The sequence below is a fragment of the Barbus barbus genome (genome assembly GCF_936440315.1).
Source record: "Barbus barbus genome assembly, chromosome: 47".
Taxonomy (NCBI): Eukaryota; Metazoa; Chordata; class Actinopteri; order Cypriniformes; family Cyprinidae; genus Barbus; species Barbus barbus.
In genome coordinates, this window is record NC_136725.1 from 13638507 (window position 1) to 13661975 (window position 23469).

The 23469-nt window shown below is 39.7% G+C and overlaps 1 protein-coding gene across 1 annotated transcript in view; it reads left to right on the forward strand.

The window, feature by feature from the left end:
- Positions 1 to 10169: 10169 nt before the first annotated feature.
- Positions 10170 to 23469, forward strand: part of pcdh1a (protocadherin 1a) — a gene marked incomplete at both ends in the record, with an annotated part of 77602 nt that continues 64302 nt past the window's right edge. The window contains 2 exons of the mRNA XM_079410772.1: positions 10170 to 10961; positions 11600 to 13786. Coding sequence (XP_079266898.1) covers positions 10170 to 10961; positions 11600 to 13786 — 2979 coding nt within the window. The remainder of the gene's footprint in view (positions 10962 to 11599; positions 13787 to 23469) is intronic.

A 23469-nucleotide genomic window follows, 5' to 3' on the forward strand; every position in this document is an offset into this window, starting at 1 on the left:
ATTTTTTTTTAGTTACATAGCCTGCCAATAATGTTAGTGCATCAAGAAGTAGAAACTAGTGATCAACAGTATAGTGACCCGATGACCTCCAACAAATATCAAAGGTCAACAAATATCTATGTTAGTGTGAATGGGGCATTAAGTGGTGTTTTTTTAGGGGTAGGCAGAGCTAAAAGTGGTGGGTCAACTAAAATATAGCTTTTACATAAGGTCAACAAACCATCTGAATACCAATGTGCCCTTAAATTCAGAGATCCATGCAGCGCTACTAGCTAAAAATGTTTGGCCTTCTCTTAACATTACTCTTCTGTACTGTGTTCAAGGCTGGATCCACCGCTTCGTTTGAAAGGTGCAATTTTATAATTTTTCTTGTCTTGTTCTTCATGCACTGGCTCTATGCTGTCATAAAGCTGTTGACCCTGAAATGTGTAGAAAAGGTTCCTGCCTGGTTGTGTTCCTAAGCCCAGTTAATTGTTCCCTGCGGTCTTGTCACGTGAATCAGCCTTGGAGCTGAGGCATTAATTCACACTAGTTTCTCTGAAACAGAGTCGTTTTAATGTGTAAATGCCAGTTTGTGGAAACAAAAAATGCCCACACACATTATGCCTTTCCATTCATTACTAAAATCATCAGAGATAGAAAAAGAGGGGAAAAGAGTGAGTTTCAGCTGCAAAAGAACAATGCGTATGTCATCCGAATGCATATTCTGTGAAGTGACTGTGAGGAAATGTCAAAACCATCTCATGCTCTAAAGAGAAGAATAATCAAATTGCTTTGCTTGTGAAATAGAGCACTAACCAAAGCAACTCCTCTGCACCCCCCTCTGAGTTTGCTATGCCATTATGCAGTTTTATCCCCTTTGAATATTTCTGAATATACTGATTGACAGTGGGGGGTGTCATTATCTCAAACTGTGTGAAGAATGAGTCACTACTATTACACAATCAAAGAACAAAAGAAGGGTGATTTTAAAGTATTTCACCTTTCATTAGAACAAGTCAGGTTATACAAAACCTGGACATAGACTTTCTTTTGTGAGACAAGTTGCTTCTGTCTGGAGTATTTAACAGAATTCTGTAAAAGATGTCTTTACTACTGTTTGGGTTTCTAACACCACTTAAACAAGGGGCAAAATAAAAGCAATTTAATGGCAAGTGCCTTTTTTGTTACCTTGTTGGGGCTGTAATGTTTGTGAGTAGGGCTGCACAATTTGGGAAAATAAAATATATATATATATATATATATATATATATATATATGTGTTTGTAGGCTATATAATTTGGCACAAAATGTGCGCTTATATTGTATATCAATATGGCTATATACTACTTCTACTAATTATTATTATTATTATTATTATTATTATTATTATTTATTTATCATTGAACATTTGCCTACCCCTTTTGTTGCTTTTCACATCCATTGAGTGACTAGAGTAGTGCGAATTACCTGTAGATTATTGGGGCGTTTTTATAATTTGTCTGGACTCTAATTCTGACGGCACCCATTCACTGGTGATCAACTAATGTAATGCAAAATTTATCCAAATCTGCTTCAATGAAGTATACAAACTCATCTATATCTAGGATAGCCCGAGGGTGAGTAAACTTTCATTTATAAGTGAAGGATTCCTTTAAGTAAAGTATAAAAATGACTAAAAAACAAATAAGAAAATATTATTGTTGTATTAAAAAAAATATATTTTACACTACAATTGTAAACTTACAATGCTAATATTTATGGCTGTCTTAGTTTCTTTTCTCTAATTTTTACATGTTAAACCAACTTTTGTTTGGATGGAAAACCGCAGGGAGCCCTTAAAGCTTCCGTTTTGTGCTTCTTATTACAAATATGGGAATGTGGTTGCCAAATACACATTAAAGCGACTCAAACTCAGAGCAGATGCAGAGATGAATGTTTGTGTGGAACAGCATTTACTGCAAACCGAGCTGCTCTGAGACACTGCAGACACCTCAGATAATGAGCTGCTGGTGTGTAAGAACACAGTGCCATGCTTCACTCTGAAAAACACAGCACACATATTTATTTAATTAAGTCGCAGCCATAGTGAGTTGATAATCGCAATCTTGCTCTTATTTCGCTTAATCGTGCAGCCCTACTTGTGAGACACAAAAAAATTGTGAAAAAATGCCGTCCCATATGTAGCTGACCTCTGACCTCCTCCCTGTTGCATGTAGGCGGGCACAGCGTGGGTGGAAGCCTCACTTTGATTGGCTGGCAGCAGGCTCGTGAATGATTGACAGCACTTAATGAGAGCCCTGGAGAGGTAACCCGACAGCTGTTTGTTTTCTGCTAATGAGAGACTGGTAGAGCAGAGAGAAAGGCTCACACACTGGAACTCTTTGAAAGAGGCTGCCTTCAGAGCGCCTGGCAGAAAAGAAGAAGTCCTACCTCTCCCTGAGGGCCGTGCTCGGGGGCCTGCTACAGTGAACTGCTCTGGAGGCTCCTGGGTTCTGCCACCGCTGTTCACCACAGATCGGATTTGATGTTTGCACAGAGACCAGGGAGATGTGGCTCGTCAAAGCTTTGCTGTGTCTGTGATAATTAGGTTTAACAAGTTTGTATTGATCTTTCATAAAAGATGACGATATAAAAAGATGAACCATTTTTAGGATTTAGATCATGTGATTTTGGTAATGATGCGCGGTGGATTGGCTCAGTTTCATCTATACAGAATCCTACTTCAATTGTTCTTTCTCTCTGAGCTTTTATAAACCCCCCACAGCATGGTGGAAATAATTAAACGTGTAGTTTTCAACCCCCCCAAAAAAGCGTAAACGTCTGTTGCACTCTTTCCGAACAACAAACTGCCTGCTGTCTTTCTTTTATACAGACCTCTTCTCGGCTGGTGGGAGCTGCATGATTTTAACAGACAGCATCAGGTGGCATGCTGGTACACCCAGTGTAAGAAACATCTACCGTGTTGAATACATACAGGGCTAAAAATATTGAGTTGAATCCTCAATTTTGCAATGTAAACACTGAATTAAGCATAGCAGGTTCTACTTTCTGCTCCGCTGGTCTCACGACAATCAATAAAGGTCTTGGCAGACTGTTTTTAAGGTACTTAAAGCGATAGTTATGGCAAAATTGGAAATTCTATAATCGTTTACTTACCCTCGTGTTGTTCTAAACTTCCAAAACACAAGAAAAGATGTTTTCTCTACAATGAAAGTGGATGGGCACCAGGGGCTGTCAAAATCTTTGTGTAAAATCTTGCTTGACCGCTTCAGTCATTTCTCACTTTACACCATTTTTCAAATTACACAGTTTTCAAAAGGCATAAGGGTGTGTAAATCTTCATTTCAGGTAGATGATATCATTGAATGAAGGATGAATGAGGGTTCACATGTTAACTTAATGTTTAAATGAAATGAAGGTAAACTTCCTGGCTTGCTGTCTGTAATGGAGGGCTTGAGAATGAAACACGATTCAAGCTCTGAACTGTCTTTTTGTCTAGCTAAATACTGAATATAGAATAGAAATTAGTAGAAATAGAGGTGGAGTTAGGGTGATTGACAAGATTAGATGAATATATTTCTCCCAAAATTTAATTTAGAACTCCAAGATGAGAGAACTAAATGTCAGCAATGCACCAATTTGCCATGGATTCATCGGAACGAATCCAGTCCGCTGTTTACGAATCCTTAACTTTACAGTCCAATTCACATATTCATTTAAATATGCACTGTACAGTATGTATTATGAAAAAAACGTCACCGCAATGAAGTCACTGGAGCTACTGTGAGTGCAATTGTCATTTTTGCTTTAATGACATATCTAAAACAATTTGACATATGAAGAGTTAATTTGCAAAAAGAGATAACTCAGTTTTTAACAAATTCCAAAATCAAGTTTTTTCATTGTGCATTCCAATTAACCTCAATCAAACTGCAGTTGGGTTATTTTGATTTTCAATCAGATTCAAGCCTTTACAAGCTTATTTTTTACCTTTTTTTATCTATTGATCAGATTATTTCAGGTTTCATCATTTGATACCCCTTCTGCATTCAGATTGAGCTCAGTCTGATCAATTGAGGTGTTTAAATGAAGGCTTTTCAATCAGATTAAGCCATCAATCGGATTACTATCAGATTATTTGGTTGCATGTAAACATGGCTACTGTGACACAAGACAGTGTTTTTTGGATTTCATTATGATATCATTGATGTAATTATGGCATGAGCCCACACCTGCCCCTAATTTAAACAAGAAAATAAACATAGGCTATATAACAGATGCAGAAGTAGATGTTTCTTTTCTGTTGTTGTTGTTAAGTGTTTTCATTCAAAGCTTAATCACACACCTCCATTCATTCCTATATGTGCTCATTGCACATATACAGTATGTTCAGGGATGATGTCTAGCCTTCTCTTCACACCAACTGTTACACAATCTAGCATCCTTTCCTCGGCATGAGAACAACAGCCGCTCTGTCTGTGTGCGTGCGCGCGTGGGCGATGGGGAGTGGATTTATGGGGTAGATTAGAGCAAACGTGAACATGCTTTGCCAGCCGTGTGTACATCCAAAAGCCCATGGGTGGCGCCAAAAGAGCAAAGAGCGCTCAGCTCATAACTGTTGAATGCATCAAAATGTATTTGTTCATTGGATGCAATTCCAACTTCATCAATACTCATCACATTTTACGACCCAATTGCTCAGTATTATGATCCATGCACGAGCAAATAATGGCACAGCGAGCAGAGCTCCGTGTGATGTTTAAAGACTTTGAAACCACCTTTTTAAAACTAACAGCTCATTAAATGAAAAACAGATAAAGACGTTTGCTAAAAGAAATGATGATGGATGCGACTATACGCGAATAGTTTTCTCCCGAACAGTTTCAAAAACTGAGCGATTATTTTAATAAGGCCATCACGTGGTCCAATATGCCGCTGAAAAAGGACACTTTTGATTACATTTGATTTGGTGGTGGTGGACGAGGAGACACCACCCCTCACAATGTAGAGCGCTTTGAGTGCTTAGAAAAGCAGAAAAGCGCTATATAAATGGAATGAATTATTATTATTATTATTTACAGGCATGTTTGCTGTTATGCCTACCAGTCCAGTTTCCTAGCCAACCGCTCATTAAATTATAGAAACATTTGCAACATTTGGAAATTTTCGTATGTATACCTAACTGATTTTCGGCAATTTAAGTAACTCGGTCCATCAGTCAAATCCTCAGTTCAGTCCAAAGGCTCTTACCATCAGACGTGTGCACCATCAGATGTATGACTCGTGAACCGATTCGGTCAAATTCTGGTTTTGTGCAAATAATTCATTGAAAAAGTCTGACCCGATTTGTTCACGAATCTGATTTGCTAATAGGAAGCAACGAAACACGATAAGAAAAAGGATATGGGCCATATATATTAGGCTATTAACAATTATACTATTTTCCTAACCTAATTGTGCCTTTTTCATCAAATAGCCTGTGGCGCGCGAGAGCCCCACCTCCTCCGCCTGCGCGTGCTTCTAGAGGAGAACAGCGCGCGGTGCTGAGAAATCTCTTCACTCACTCTTTCACATGCATAGAAATGCAGGATTAACCCTGTGCGGAGAAGATCCCTGTGCCAAAACTGCGTTGATAGTCTACTTCTGAGGAGACCGAAGGGGGAAAACCCGACTCCACGCGTTCTGCCATGTATTGTTACATTTTTACATTATTTCCGGTAGATAACGCTATCATTCCGTAACGAATAACGAGTGTGATCAATTTTGAGAGAACCTGTTCTCTCCTGAAATGAGTGTTTGAGGATTTATGGACTGAAACGGGGGAAGTTGCTGGCATTAGAACTGTTCCTGTGTTGAGAAACAACAGAAAAGACATTTCAACACCCATCAGCCGTGATTTCTAATTCAATAACACTTAACGTTAAATAAGTGCCGACGTTATCAAACTGACGCGGAGTCCTGGGAATGGCGAGGAAAAAATAACGCGGCCACTTATGGATTGGTTTCCAACGAAAGGATTGTATGTTTTCTTGATGTCTGGATTGTGTAAAGCAGGTGTTTAGGGGTCCGTGTAACCACGAAGGAAACGTCAGCTGTAGTTGATCCTCAGACGAGAAGCCTCGGTCTCGGCAGGAAAAAGTGATCGACGAAGGTAGGCAGCGAACTTTATTGACGCCACTAGAAAATGAATAAAGCTGAGGGGAATGCTCGATATGTCGATGGGTCATATTTAAATATTCGATACACGGCTGAATGCCGGTGCAGAAACTATAGTGATTTTGAAAGATTACGTATGGATGTCAGAGAATTGAGTGGCAGCCCTTATTATTTAGAGATTCTGAACCACATTTTGATTTAGACGGGGTTTATTGTGCTGCAGAATCAATCGAGCTGTTCAGGTTTACATACAAATAACCAAATGACACTTGTTTGTTGCCACTAGTAGGCTATTTAATGCGACGCGAATTCACGAATCGTATGTATTAGTGCAGCAAACGTTTAGCAGATCTTTTGGTGCGTATTTTAAGGTACCGAACATCTAGTCTGCGATGAAGATAGTTGACGAACGACCAGTTGAATGTGCTGTTTGCCGTGCGCTACTGAAGTCATGTATAACATTGTTATCGTTAATAACTCGCCATCTAGCCGCACTGGGATGGATTGTATTCCACAGGGCTGCAGATATAAAGGAAATCGCAGTGGAGCGCCCACCTGGGTTGGCTGGGTCAACAGCAGGATCAATGTTTGGTCAAATCCCTCTAAGACTGATTACAGGATTCCCCCATCCACCATCTCCACCCACAACCCTGTCTGAGCTCGAAGGAAAAGGATGGCGTGCATCTATGGGGTGAAAGTGAAATAACAATAATGATAATTATTATTAGGCCTATTATTATTATTATTATTGCTACATATATGATCACATATCAATAACTAAAAAGAAAACTAATAATGAACTAAGAAAATAAGAAATGATTCTACTCCTAATGAGCTTGTGCAAAGGATAAAAATAGTGCATGGTTTTAAACAGCCATTACTGAATTAATTTGCCTGTAAAATGACCCAGAGTTTGTCCACAGGGAAAGGTATGGCTAATAATATGGGTAACTGATTTAATTGGACTGAGCTGAAATGCTAAACCTGTTGAACCTGAATGAATGTGATAACAGATGATTTACAGCACTGCAGGAAAATAAAAGGTCACAATACTTCAGGGAAAATAAAATGTCCGCATGAACTATCAGTCTCAAGAGCAGAGCGAAAATGACTTCAGAACTTGTTTAGGGTGACTTTCATGCATGTTCATTTTTGAAATTGTTGCAGGCATCTTGTGCAGTGTAAGCAAGGCTTGAAATGTACTGTGTTTTCAACAGACCTCTGAATATTCTCAGCACTGTGTGAGATTGATACACTGGCTAAATGTGGCTGGTTCGTTTAGATTGTCTAAGCGTTTACCAGCGTTCACTAGGGAAGTAATAGACAGTGAACATATGCTCTGTTCTTTGCCTCTCCACAGCGTGTAACCAATTGATGATGTCTTTGAAACAAACCCTATAGTTAATGTTTTCATCAACATATTTTTTGGCGTTTACACTTGAGTTCAGAGCTATTATAATAACCTTTTGTTCATGAGGTACTCCCAATAGCTAAAAATCAACAGCACTTAAATAGTTTAAGTGTTTGTAGACGCTTATCGGGTTGAGATGAAGATGCTCTTGGGCTGTTTGAAGAATCTCTTATGTAAAGTGTGTTTCCGTGTTTTACATTTTTATTATTATTATTATGATTTGCTGGATCCATGTATGAATCTGTGTCATTTTATTGTGGCTGTTAAGGGAGTGAAAAATAAAGGCTTCTACAACCTGTCAATGGTGCCATGAAAAAGCAATCAAATGAACCCCACCCCCCCTCCACATTTCTTCAACAAAATGTGTTCATTCCCTGTGAACCGCCCCAACAAAGGCAAAATGCAATAACTATGTCAATGCTAGAACAGAGGAAAAATAGCTTCAAAGTTTTTTGATTGATTTTATACTCTCTTTTCTCTGAATCTGTGGATAGTTCAGCTAGACCTGTCTGTCAGAGGACAGATCATAGACTAAGAGACCCACTTTTGGTCATAATCCACTCTTGACAAAATGTGTAGTTATTGTGCTTTTGTCTTTGTAGGGCAGTGCAGCATCAGTGAATTTCTATTCAGTTTGAATTGAGTGGTTATTCAGTAGAATTGGCTTGAAGTTCCCTCTGCCATAGGCAGTTTTATTGCCTACATTTTTTTTTTGTCACAAATCATTACATGCACTAGTCAATGACTTGGAGCAGCATACTTAAAGCCCTTAAGGTTTATAAATTCTGAGAAGAACAAAAAACCATAATGAACCAAAACACCACAAAATTGCATTTTCTCTACTATGGCATAATGTACAGGCCAACATATAATCACCGCTATGAGGATTTTCACATCTGTAGTAGATCCAGTGTTCCAGTATCACTGCATTACTAGGGTCCACCTTCCCACTGCCATGAGCGCAAGTTATTGCCTGGGCCCTTAGAGGCTGTGCTTTATGCCACAGTCCCTAATCATGTTTTTACCCTATACACTATCAGCACAGCTAAATCGACAGAATGCTGCCCTGCAAATGCAAAAAGAGGACACATCAATACCTGGGCAATTAGTGCATCAATATGCTGCACTCCAAATCTGAACAGATACGAAGGAATTGGATTTCTGATTGGATTTCTATGTATTCTTGTGTTTAGCTATTTTGTATAACACTTATTTACTTTCCTTTGGATCATGGCCGCTTGCAAAGCCTGTATCGATTCTGGTTTGACTCATGCTCACTTCTAGATGTTACATGGATGTTTTGCATATAAACATACAGGAGTTTCAAAGACCGCAGCATTAAGTGCCCAGCTTAATAAACTGTCTACTGTCATTTAAAGACACAACATCTTCTCAGTCAGGAAATAATTAAACTCTAAAACTATTTGGTGCTTAAAAAGGAGAGAAACCTGGATCCAGGGGAATATAGATCAAAGCAGATGCTAAAATAGAGGATAGTGATTAATGAGGAGGCCTAGCAGGTTGAAAATCAAACATGAGAGCAATACAGTGTGTAAATTAGCCTGAAACTTCTGAGCCTTGATAAGACAGATATTTCTCATCTGTCTTGAATAAATCTGTACTTAGAGATAAGGGCTGGCCTTCAGGTGTTCTGTGACCTGGGAGTGCAGCGTCTTAATATACCAGTGTTTCACTGAGGGGAATCTTTCAGCCTACATTCTGTGATGCTGAATGATTCCTTTGCTGTGTTAGCAGTCTTCTTCATATCTTTTGTCTCATCAGCACTTTGCATTGAGAAACTGCCTATTTTATGTTATGGGCCAATCAAATGAGTGTAACCTTCATTAAAGGGAAGTCATCCAAAATAATAGCCCCATCACTGGCTGTGAATATGCACTGGAATAAGCATATGTTGAGGAAAGTTCATTATAAACTGCATATAAGATGGTTTAATTTATGTTGTAAATAGTACAAAGCTTGCTGAGCTGTTGTTTCGAGCCTAACAGTAACCCATACCTTCTTATTAAAAAGCCCATTAAGAAGTGTCTCATTGCGTGTTCTAAATCATTAATTTTCAAAAGCAGCTTAGCTTGGACAGGCACTCAAAAGAGTGATAATTAACATTTTCCTGTCTGGTATTAATAGAGATGATTTAACTCCCAGATTTAAGAAATTAAGGATTTTTGCATCAGTCATGTCACTAATTTATTGGCTGATGGTTTCAAACACATTTTTGATCGACATTTGTACAGTAGGTCTTCTTTGTCTTTCTTTACATACAAGTAATCATCTGCTCAAAAATGAGGATGATAAATAATGTAAGATAATGAGAGAGGAGGCTTTTAGTGGTGTCGGGGGAAGAGGCATTTTCCGGAGAGCTTTTACAACTCTTAGCCTTGGATTTAGTGCTTACAATGTGTACACAAAACAGTGTGTGCTGTGTTCATTCTGTTTCACCCTTGGCTAGTCCCTCACTGGTAAAGTAAATTAAAATAAAAGAAAAAAAGGAAGTTTGTTTTTCTCTGTTTGTTCAAAAGAGTACTACATGACACACTTGTTTATGATTTAACATGTTTTTCACACTGTTTTGCAGACTGAGGTGTTACCTCTCCAAGGGCCCATGGATCTCCCTGTGGTGTTGTTTCTGCTGTGGGGACTGTTCCTGGACTTGCTGAATGGTGCGGTGGGAGGCATTCTATACCGCGTGCATGAGGAACAACCTCCGAGCACACTGATTGGCAGTCTGGCAGCTGACCAGGGCCTACCAGACACTGGACATCTGTACAAACTGGAGGTGGGCGCTCCCTATCTGCGGGTGGATGGAAAAACTGGAGATATCTTTACCACTGAGATCCCCATAGACAGAGAGACACTGAAGGATTGTCGTAATAAAGGCAAGCCCTGCTTTCTGGAGTTTGAGGTGTCCGTCACAGATCTCATTCAGAATCAGAGTCCACGGCTGATAGAGGGAAGGATCGAAGTGCAGGATATCAATGATAACACACCACAGTTTCCCTCACCTGTCCTTACCCTCTCAGTTCCAGAGAACACCCACATGGGGGCGCTCTTCTCAATTCCACTGGCCACTGACAAAGATACGGAGAGAAATGGAGTAGCTGACTACACCCTAACAGCAGGACCAGAGGCTGTAGCACTCTTTGGTCTGCAAGTTGCAGAGGACCGAGGTGAAAAATTGCCTCAACTCATTGTATTGGGAAGCCTTGACCGAGAACGGAAAGACTCCTACGATCTCACCATCAAAGCTGTGGATGGAGGCAATCCACCTCGCTACAGCAGTGCCTTGCTGAGGGTCGTCATTGCTGATGCCAACGACAATGCACCCCAATTTGAAAAGTCCTCCTACGAAGCGGAGGTCGCAGAGAACAGCCCTATTGGACACTCTGTGTTACAGGTAACATGGCAAACATGCTAAGTCAACCTTTAGATCCGAACAAGGCAAGATAAATAGCCTATTGCATCATGTTGGAGTGTGAAATTTTAATGAGCGCTGCTTTTACAACCTCCCAGCTGTCTGTTCTTTACTTTGATGCCTTACATCAGTGGAGCAGGGCCTGACTTACCAAATTCATTTTCCTTAATTATTACAATAATCCAGTCTCATCATCACTTACATGTTCATCTAGTTAAAGTAAATAAGTAAAAAAAAATACACATTAATTTGGTTAAATAAAATACATGTGCATTTGGTTAAATAAGTAAATCACTAAAACTATTAAAGTTGAATCTGAAATGATTTGAGTAGTCTAAGGAATCTCACTCTCTTTAGATAGCTTATGCTCTAGAAATCCTGTTATGCAATGCTTTGACTATGTTCCTAGTTTTGAGCCATAAATAGATTCACTCTGTTTAAATGCCTAATATGTAATGCCCAGTGTCTAATGAATGTTGTTTTGCAGTCTTATCCTGCAGTATTTTTTGTACATTGTCTTGAGTATGTGTAAAATCCAGTTTGCTGTTTGCTGTTAGTACTTTACATTTAAATTGATTTCAGTCCAAGTCAATTTTTAATAACTATATTTTCTATTGCAGGTGAAGGCTAATGATTCAGACTTGGGTCCTAATGGTGAGATTGAATACACGTTACATCAGGCCATTGATCCTGTGCCAAAACTTCTCCGAATAGACCGCTCATCAGGTATCATATATGTCAAAGGCCCATTAGATCGTGAGGAGATCAACAATTTGAAGTTTTACGTTGTTGCACGAGACAAAGGCCCCTCACCCAAAAGTTCTAAAACATATGTTTCTATTGATGTGACCGACCAGAATGACAATGCACCAGCAGTGGAGATTCGAGGCATTGGTCTTGTGACCCATAGTGATGGAGTAGCAAACATTTCAGAGGATATGCCTGTAGGCACTGCAGTGGCATTGGTACAGGTTTCAGATAAGGATGAGGGAGAGAATGCCGTGGTGACCTGTGTGGTTGCTGGTGATGTTCCTTTCCAGCTTCGGCCAGCCAGTGATTCATCAGTTGACAACAAGAGGAAGTATTTTCTGCAGACCACAACACCTCTGGACTATGAAAGGGTTAGGGACTACCGGGTGGAGATAGTGGCAGTGGATTCAGGCAACCCGGCTCTGTCCAGCACTAACTCGCTAAAAGTCCAAGTGACTGACACAAATGACAATTCTCCCATTTTCTCACCGACTCTGTTTGAAGTAGAGTTTGCTGAGGAGAACCAACCAGGAGAAAAGGTGGTAGATGTAGTTGCCTCAGATGCAGACAGTGGCACTAATGCAGAGCTGATCTACAGTATTATTGCAGACTCTTCAACAAGGGGACTTTTTGAGATTGACCCTAACTCAGGTGAAGTACGTGCTCGGAGCCCTCTTGATCGTGAGCACAAGGAGCGCTACGAGTTCCGTGTTACTGCAGCAGATAAAGGGGTTCCCAGTCACAGGGGTACTGCCACAGTTGTAATCAAGGTACTTGATCGGAATGACAATGATCCCAAGTTCATGCTGAGTGGATACAGCTTCTCAGTCTTGGAGAACATGCCACCCCTTAGCCCTGTTGGCATGGTAACAGTACAGGACATGGATGAGGGTGAGAATGCTCAAGTGCAACTTTCTGTGGAACCTGATGTAGGCAAATTTGTGATCCAGAATGGTACTGGCACTATTCTGTCCAGTATCTCATTTGACAGAGAGAAGGAGAGCAGTTACACATTCCGCTTGAAAGCTGTAGATGGAGGGGATCCACCAAGATCATCCTATGTCGGCGTGACCATCAATGTGCTTGATGAAAATGACAATGCACCTGTTGTCACCAAACCATCCAACTCATCCTTCATACGTCTATCTCCCATGGCTGCTCCAGACAGTGTTGTGGAAGTGGTCGAAGCAGAGGACATTGATTCCAGTTCCAATGCTGAGCTAGTATACAGCATTGCTGGGGGGAATCCACATGACCTTTTTTACATCTCTCCATCTAATGGCGAGATCACATTAACTAAGGAACTAACTCGGAAACACAGTGGTCTACATCGACTGGTGATAAAAGTGAGCGATAGGGGCAAACCTTCCCGTCATGCCATTGCCTTGGTACACATTTACGTAAATGAAACCATTGCCAACGTAAGTCACGTGGAGGCACTTGTGGGGCATAGCTTGTACACCCCACTGGACATGGACATTGCAGGAGACCCAGATTATGGTTTGGCTGCCCAAAGAAGCAACATTGTATATGGCAGTTTAGCTGGAGTGGCAGGAGTGGTCACTGTGATTGTTGTAGTGGTCTTCATCAGACATCGCCTTCAAAGAGAAGCTAAGAGTGGTTATCAGGCTGGCAAGAAGGAGACCAAAGATTTGTATGCCCCCAAGCAAGGGCCAAAAAGTGGCAAGGGGAGAAAGGGTAAAAAAGGTAAGCCACCAAAGTCACCTAAACCTCTTGGAGAGGATGAGGAAGTCAGCCTTCAAAAGAGTCTTAAATTTAACCTTGATGGGGTCAACGACAGCCCCAGGATCCATTTGCCTCTGACATATCCGCCTGGAAGCCCTGACCTAGGCAGGCACTACCGTTCCAATTCCCCATTGCCCTCCATCCAGCTTCAGGCCCAGTCCCCATCTGCCTCCCAAAAGCATCAGGCTGTCCAGGAGCTCCCTGCTGCCAACACCTTTGTGGGAACAGGCGGGGATGACAACTCCACCGGCTCAGACCAGTACTCGGATTACAGCTACAAGACCAATCAACCAAAATACAGCACAAAAACGGTACCAATCTTTATTTCTGATTTTGTATGTGTAATGCTGTGATGGAAAAAATTGGTTTTGCTAACAATTGCTGATATGGGTAATTTTGTTCAGAGTGGCACTTGTGCTAAAGTACTGGGTGTTGATAAATGGATATTTTGCTATATGCTAAATATTATTCTACTAATTTTGTTTGTTGTGGGTTAATTCAGTGTATGACATGTAAAGACCATCTTGCCATGCAATAATCTGTCTGTTTAAAAGGTGTCAAAAAAGGCTCTTGTGTACCCTTTTATATATTCTCTGGCCAACATTTCACTGTCTGAAAATACACTTCAATATATTTTGTGATCAGACAATTGCAAAGGTTTTTGTAGATTTTTGTAGTGTGGGTAGAGTGCTAAATGGGCATATTTGCTAGAGCTCATGTTTTCTCAGATTTCTCATGGAATCTGATCTACTCAGTGAGAGGGGCCTGTGTGACCTGCTGCTATTGAGTAAGTCCAAAGTCATTTTCTTTGGCTCTGATGCCAATTCAGTCTGACCCATTTAGATGCCAATTCAGCATGCTAATCTCAGATGGAATCCAAGGAGAAATAAAAGTAAAACAATTGGAGCCATGATTTGTTTGTGGATCAAGGGGAAACATAAGAAATTTCAAATTGAGTGTAATCTCCACTGAGAGTGGTAGTAAAATTTACTGGGCAGAGGCTTGAGACAGAAAGCAAGGGCACATGGGTCCTGACTCCGTCAGTACCAGTCTGGTGTTTGATAAAGCCAGCAGATGCTAGATGACAGTCAGGGTGAGTACAGGCCTTGCAGACTCACTGACTGGGGAGAATAGTTACCCACGGCAGCTCCCACACCGTGATGGACAGCATATGGCATGGAAGTGACAATAGACTCCAGCTACGGAGAGCGTGCTACATTGGTGTGTATTGTTTGTATGTGTGTGTACTTCCAGGCCTCTGCATGTACTCATGTAATCCGTTTGTGTGAATGTGGGCTGAGTTTCCTTTATGTGGACTGGTTTCAGCAAGTCGACTTAACCAATCAGATTCTTATTCAATAACATACGTTACATAAACGGATATTTGTGTCTGTGAGAGTTGACTGATAGGTGTATAAACAAGGGACAGATATTGACTCGTGTGACATCTCTTGGCAGATGTGAACTCGTGAGGGATCCCCCTCAATCCCATCCCAAACCCACATCAGGTTTAACAGATTGACCAAAATAAAAAAATTAAATCTCAGCCAAACTGAGTGACAGATGTGGAGAGTGGAGCGTGACAGCGCGAATGTTAATATGCTCACCGATGACTCAGTGCGCGTGGCAATGTGCTCAGGTACGTGTGACATCCTTGGCTCAAGCTCTCCCAGTTTAAGCTCTGATGAGTGTAAACACAGTGGCCTTGTTTGCCGTTTATTGCCAGGGAGAATTGAACGTGATGACTGGCTTCACTGCACAGTGGCATGGCCTGACTCCGTGAACAGAGATTTGTTTGAATGTGTTGCTGTGTGCTGTGTTTGTGCGTGTATCTTTCACAGTTCATGGATCTTCCCAAAATTCTCTCTATAACCTCCAAATGTGTTAGATTGTGTGTCAGTTACCGAGGGGACTGCATGGGCTCATCAAGTATAATGTTGATAATTAGCTTGGTCATGGCAAAGATCTAACACCTTTTTGGTATGTGTTCCTCTCTCTCCGGAACAGCCTTGAGTGAGAGACATAGCACACAGACAGGGATCAAGGGAGAGACCTTCCCAGCTATTTTTAAATGGGCGTGATGAGAGCTTGAGAAGCTGTAAATCTATGCTTAAATTAAACCCATACCATTAAAATGCCCCCTCTTCACCATGGGCTGCCCTTCATCTCCAACTGGAGGGAGGAGGATTGGGAGGCAGGGATTCAGGTTGGATTTTGGGGTGGGCTTTAATTAGTGAAACACATCTCTTAACCTTGCAAGAGCCAGTGTGTTGGAAGAACACTCATAAAACACTCAACACACACACTTGGGGCTGGGCAGGTTATGGCATATATTGAGAGATGGTAAAAATATCTCATCTGGCAAAGATTTTGCATCTGTGCTTATTAATATGCATGACTGCTTTGCTTTTACTGATGAGGAGGAAATTTTATAAAGGGAGCAGTGTGAAGCAGCGTGTGTTTAAGTTACCTATACATTTCACAACTTTCCAGTAGAATTCAGTTATATGCAATGTTGGACTGTGTTCACTATTTTTGTACCTTTTTCACTTTTTTGACGATAACATTATTTAAGTCAAAGAAGAATTTATGCTTTTTTTTATTGTCTGTGACAATGTGACCTACTTTCTGACTTGACGCTAACGATAATGCTTAAGTAATTTTTTTCCCCAGATGTTTGTTGTTAAATTCCATTTATGTTGTGTGCACCTGATTGTTCAAAAATGTGTAGGATGCTATTGGGTTTGACGATGTTCATTTACTGCTCAGCTCACACAGCTGAAGTGGTGGATTCACAGGCATTATTGAGTGTAAATGGATTATTCAAAACATTCTTATTTATATTGTTTATAGATTTTATTCTTTAAAAACATTGTGTGTTGTTAATGATCGTGTCGTATGTTTTAATTGAAATTGTTTATTATTATGTTGCATATTTTTTGCCTTTGTTATAAAAAACGCTTTTGTTAGTAATTTCCTTAAAGAGATAGTTCACACAAAAATCTAAATTCTATCAACAATTACACACCCTCATATCGTTGCAAAGACCTTTGTTCATCTTAGGAACACAAATTAAGACATTTTGATGAAATCCGAGAGCTTTCTGACCCTACATAGGCAGCAACGCAACTACCAAGGATCAGAAAGGGCATCATTAAAATAGTTTATGTGACATCTGTGGTTCAACCTTAATTTTATGAAGCTACAAGGATACTTTTTGTTTGCAAAGAAACAAAAATAATGACTTTTTTAACAATTTATATTCTTCCGTGTCCAAGAGTACCCCTCTTTTTTATTTTCTTCCTTCCACATGGCTCTAGACTCATTATTCCCACTGGTCGCTGTTTTGCGACTAACTTTCTCAGTTGGTCGCACGAGCACAAAATTTGGTCACAATTTTTATTTTTTTTGCTACAACATGGGATTAATCAATGCATGCTAATGAACTTTTATCAAAGGTTATAGTTATATGGAAACCAAAGTGTTCGACTTTTAGCCAGTTCTTTTTCATCAGTATTGTGTGAATGGGAATAGGAAGATAATTGTTTGTTTTGCTCATATCTATACACCTTTCACTTTTTAAGACTAAAACAAAAGATGGATTCATTGCTATTCTTAATTAAAAGCACAACAACAATAAAACAGTAGGCTACAGTGACAAACTAGCTTGCGTAACGTTTATTGATAAAAACGAATAAGATGAGGCATGGCATACACCACATGCCACAGTTTATTTTCAGTTTAAGCACATGCACTTAGAAAAAACTGACGAAATCGCCCATGTTACATGTTTGCCCTTCTAGTTTCCTGTTTGCCCTTATTTGGTTTTGTTCCGGTTCCCATTAGTTCATTTTTATAATCATCATTTAATTCACCTGTTTATTAATCATTTCGTTTACTCCTTTGTTTCCTGTTCTTTATAAGCATTCAATTTTGTTGTAGTCTTTGTCCTGTCTTGAAAGTAACATTAAGTAATTGCAACCTTTGTTTGGAAATGTTCTCTGACATTGCGCTTCATCATTAAAATTACTTTCGTTGTATTCCCGCTTCCTGTATAGCACCGTTACAGCCCACTGGTGTGGACGTCAATATCAGTAATTGTTGAATAAAGTCATTATTTTTGTTTTCTTATTTTTGGGTGAACTATCCCTTTAACATTAACGCTGGTCACAGATGTGTCTACAATATTGGCTTCATTATTAATTATTATTATTTCATTATGGCTTCAAATGTGGTTTGGCCAACTGGAATTTAACATTGGATCTATTGGTTTTTTAATGTTACTTTTGAATGCAATGTTGTTACGTAATGTAAATGTTAAGAACTTATTCTTTTTGTTGTTGTTGTTGTTGGTTTTGCAAGAATTTACAGGTGAAGTTTGTGATTTCTGTGCCACTAATGCTATTAAACACAATTGCAAAAATAATGTTTGCCCCAACACATTTAAAAAATTGGCTGGACAAACAGGTACTTCTGTCCCAAAATAACACCATTGGTTCAGCCATTAATTATATATCCAGACCACGGTTGGGTCCCTCAAACAAACAGATTGCAATTCCATGTAATGCAGCTAATGGTGCAGAAATGTCACACTTTACCTTTAACTCACTAAACCATTTTAGTTAATTTTCCAGGACAAATAGTTATTGTGATACAGTCATACACTACGGAAAACGTGGTATAAAATTTCTCGTAACCTGATATACGATTTATAAGATTTAGTTCACCCTCACTCAATCAGACTGCTTTGACCATCAAGAGCACGGCAAAACTAAGTAAAAGTACTGATGTGCAGGCTAGCAAAGCATTGTAGCTGAAAAATAGCTCCAAGCCCTTCCCTGCTATCTCCACTCCATCTCTCTATCTTCATATCTACCATACACGCCTCATATTCTCTGGCAAGCAAAGCTTTAAGATAAGAGGATCTGCCATCAATATGTTGCCTTTCTACAGAGCGTTCTTCCTTTTCCTCGACGATTTTTCTTTTTCACTTTACTAAATTATGCACCCTATATAACAAATCCAGTATGGACAATAAATCAGCCCCGGCACCAAGAGAAGCTAAAAGAGTAAATATTCAGTACTTTTAGAGCTCCCTACTCTTTGTATGGTTCATCTCCTACTCACATATTCTCTATGTGAAGCAGCCTTGCCTTTATGGAGGCTGCCTCAAGGCCCTTCCCTTCCACATTTTTAGCATCTGCTCAACCCAGCTCTGGCTAATATCCATAGCAGAATGCAACCGTAAACCTCAAACCTGGCGCCCACCCTCTCAGATCTCCCCTCAGTGAATACAGCCCATAATACTCTCAGACTGCTCCTCATTAGAGCACAATACTGCCGGCACTCAGCTCCCTCTCGGTGGACCAATCTACTGTCAGGTGCGAAGCCCTCACAGGCTCATGCTCAGTGTGAAGACAACTGCTGCACTTACAGGGATTCAAGAGTTCTAGGCACCCTCTCTGCCTCCAGCCTGCGGGAGTGAGCAACTAAGCAATTATCAAGAAATACTTTGCAATTATATTCTACAGAGATCACTCACACTGAGGGAAATTAGCACAACAAGAAGAAATTCCATTGCACCCACAGCCAGTATTATTGTGTCAATGTGGCAGATGTCGTGAAGACAACAGGGTGGGTCAGATATGCATTCTTGTTTGCTCTTGGAGTCTCGCAGGAGGGTCTCACTGGGACTAACAAGTCTCTGCAGGCACTTAGGACTGACTGGTCTTGGCTGACACTTCAGAATCGATTGACCTGGACAAGTGCTCAGGGATTTAGTGCACCGGGCAGACATATTCCAAATGAGTAATCTTGTCCAGTAGCGATAAGACGGCCACGAAGGACGGTTTACAGTTCTTTCTTAGCCATTTTGTAGTCAAACCATATTTTGGCCACCAACCCATTTTAGTATGTTCCACCCGGTTCTTCTGCCAAAATGATTCACTAGATATCACCACTCTGTTGGATCTCTACTTCAAATAAATGAGACCAACATGACATTTTCAGTCTGGGCTAATCGATTCTCATGATCTTGACAAGCACGCTGGGATGGGTCCTGCAGAACTGACACAGTAGAATTGGATCATCTCTCTCTGCCTCTCTCTCCTTCTCCCTTCATCTCAAAAGGACACAAATTCTTTCAGAAACTTAGAGTTTCGAGTAGTGGAAAGGCCTTGCGTAAATCTTCACGCCTCTGGTCCGGTCCCTGTACGATCCCTGTTGGCGATTTCGATCTAACATCCCAATGATTACCTGTTAAGAGGGATTACAGCCCCTACCCAGGAGGTGCTTTACTGGCAGGAGACGGTTTCTCTGTCACCGAAGGAGATGGCTGAGGCTGTTGAGCTGTTCAACAGCGAAGCGCAGCGCACCACAGTAGCACACAGATGTGCGACTAATGATAGTGTCGTCGAAGACAAGGATGACAATAATGATAATGATTATGGTAATATGCAAGTGTTCACAGTCAGATTCATTTCCTCCCAAATATATTTCTGCACACATGCACAAGGAGCTTGATTTATGCGAATAAATTGTCTTGGAAGCATTTTTCTACATGGGTGTTTACGAAGCGCTGTCATTTTTTTTATTGAGCCAGAGGCAGAGCATCTCTGATTTCATCATATTACATTCTTGCTTATGATATGAGAAGAGAAAGCTATGATAAGGATGAATGTAGATAGGTTGGGCTGACACAATTATGAATAATTGTCATACAAATAATAGCGATCATTAGTTCACTTTCCATTAACAGCGCAGCTTTTTGAAACTCAGCCAACCTGGATATTATATTATAGTGATATATTGATGTACAGTATAAAGACATTTCATGGAATTTCCACATTGGCTTAGACTGTGGATGGTAATTTGAGATTGGAATTTAAAGTGCTTGATAATTACAATCAGATCAATCAGGTGATTTTCTAATGACTGTGACAAGCCTATAGAGAGTGAAATTCTCCATATCTGTAGATGTTTGCCTGCGCAGATGAAAGGCAGTGGCAGTTGTATTCTGTGCCCCTGTCTCACGTTCTTTGAGTCACCGATGGTCAGAGTTGCACTTAATAAAAAATGAGAAGCTCCTTTAGGGAAAGCTATGTAGAGGCTCAGCTCCCTTATGGCATTGCCTTTAGCTCAAATATTTTATCATTACTCATTCCAGGCTCCTTTACCTTCATCCAGGCAGATTAGTGCTTTTATCAATAAGCACCTTAGCACCAATGCTTCTCTCAATAATGTGCTATGCCATTTCTCTCCTGCTGCTGTAACTCCTAGATGCTTCTCTTTCTTTCAGCCTTCCTCTATCCCATCTGAGTGGTTTTACTTGTTTTCCTTTACAGTGGTAGATGTACACTATGAAAAAGGAATGGGTGGAAAAGTTTTTTTTTCAGCATAATGCATTTCCCCTGAGGTTCTCACATCTGTCTTAAGTTGTCCCTTTTAACTAGTGATCAACCGATATTGATTTTTTATAACCGATACCGATACCAATTATTTGCATGTCTATGTGGCCGATAACCGATATGCAGAACCGATATTTATTTACTGTTATAAAGTAAATAAATGACTGCGTGAAGTAAGTCCATACTTCACTTTGGTTTTTCCTCCTTTCAGTCATCTTAACAAAAAATGTTTTGAGAATTAGCAGTCTTTCACGCAGGGCTCTAGACTCATTCTTCCCACTGATCTCACTTTTGCGCACGAGCACATAATTTGGTTGCAATTTGTTTTTTGTTTTTGCTACAACATTTGATTAATCAATGCATGCTGATGAACTTTTATCATAGTTTATAGTTATATGGTAACGAAAGTTTTCAACATTCAACTAGTTCTTTTTCATCTGTATTATTTGTGATTTAAATTTTGTGAACAGGAATTCCTTTTTCGTGCGCTTTTTACTTTCAAATTTGCGATCTTGGTGTCACATTTTACAAGAAAAGATCATTGTCTGTTTTGCTTATATCTATACACCTTTAACTTTTTAAGACTAAAACAAAAGATGGATTCATTGTTATTCTTAATTAAAAAGCGCAACAACAATAAAACAGTACGTTGACAATGAAAAACTCTTACATAACATTTATCAACAAAAACGAATAAGACGAGGCATGGCATAGGACACACCACATGCTGTACTATATACCTAGTATATTACAGAATGTTTAGCAAACTCTGAGGAAGCAAATAAATATTAATATATATTTTTTTTTAAGGAAAGCCTCCATAGCATAACCTGAGGTAAACAGCAAAGATAACAAGCTTCTCAAAACGAAAACAAAAAGAAAAGTAAAACTAAACTGGCTGTAGCTGACAGGAGTTTTTTTCTACAAGAATACCACCACGTTCACCTTCTCTGGTTTAAGAAGCGGTCTTTTACTTTAGTTTGAAAACAAATCCATCCGTTGCGCTCCATCCGCGACGCGCACCTTCACGCTCGTGCTGACGCGGCGAGTATAAACCAGGCTCTACCCACTAAGCGCTCGGCTGAAAGCACCTCTCTTCACGTGATCAGTGAAATCTGACTCCTGCTATAATGTGCTGCGGCTGGCAGCGCGCGCTGTATGAAGCAGACGCTTTGGAGTAGCGCAGACCTGGCACTCGTACAAATGCGACCACGTCAAATTTTAACTCGCAAACAATTACCATTTTGGTCGCAGTCTAGAGCCCTGTCATGTTCAATTTAATCTTCGTATTACAACAATAAAAAAACATTTTATTTATAAAAAGCTTTAGCAGCAACACTAATATTAGCAGTAAGCAAAATGAACATAGAAAGTCTAATGTTTTCAAATGGAGAAAATAAAGGAAAGGAGTCATATCAACTTCATTTTTAACTACAGTTTTAGTAGGTTTATAAGCTGTTTAATAGGATAAAGAGTGAAGAATAATTCACTGGATAATTTTAATTCACGGAACAATATTCTCTGGAATATTGGAATATAACAAGCATTGTATTTCTCAACTGGCATGCTCTAAATTATGCTGCTGACAGCGCGGTTTATCTATGCCTTTACACAGAACTATAGGCTACTCAAACTGCGATCGATCGCGGAGATAATAAATAATTTATTTCCATAGAGTTGTATTAATTTAGATGTTTATAAACGAAATAATGGTTATATAGTAAGTGTTAATACAATTTAGGGTGCTTCAAAAAAAGTGAATCTTGTTAAAAGTTACATGCGGTGTCCGTGCTGAGCATTTCTTGAGCATCAACCCGCTGAGTGAACTGCAATATGAAAGCGGCTTCACGAGACTAATGATGAGCATATAGACAACAGAGAGAGAATTACATTCAATGCTTTTCTTTCCAACATGCAATCATTCACGGCTGTATTATTTAATTCATGCAAAGTTACGTCTTTATTGGGAGAGGACTCGACGGATTATCTGACTCCGACTTCACGAGACTAATAGACCACAGAGAGAATTAAATTCAGCGCTTTTATTTCCACCATGTGCTAATTCATGGCTGTGTTATTTCAGGCAAAGTTATAGCCTATCTTTATAGGGACAGGGCTTGACAGAGTATCTTATTTATCATATTTCTTAGAGCCAAGTTGCATTTAAACTATATATCAGGCATTTATGTAATACATCTAATTTGTGCATTAATGCCTGTAATATTAAATAGTTTACTAACTACAGCAAATCAAGTACCTGCACGCCGTTGCTGTCTCGTCTCCCCTCAGATGCGCTGCAATTGCGATCCTGCGCGCAATTCTGAAAACGTCCACAAGATGGCGGTGTTTATCGGGGAATCCGATATTACAAAACCGATATTCGATTATGGAAAAATGCTTAAATATCGGGAAAAATATCGGTAAATCGATATATCGGTCGATCTCTACTTTTAACAATACTTTAACCAATTTAAATTTGTTCATTAATTGATCAAATGTCTAATTTAGCCAATAATACAACATAACTAGCAATTAATAAACTAAAGAATAATTGAATTATAATTTTCTACTATGATCACTTGAATTTC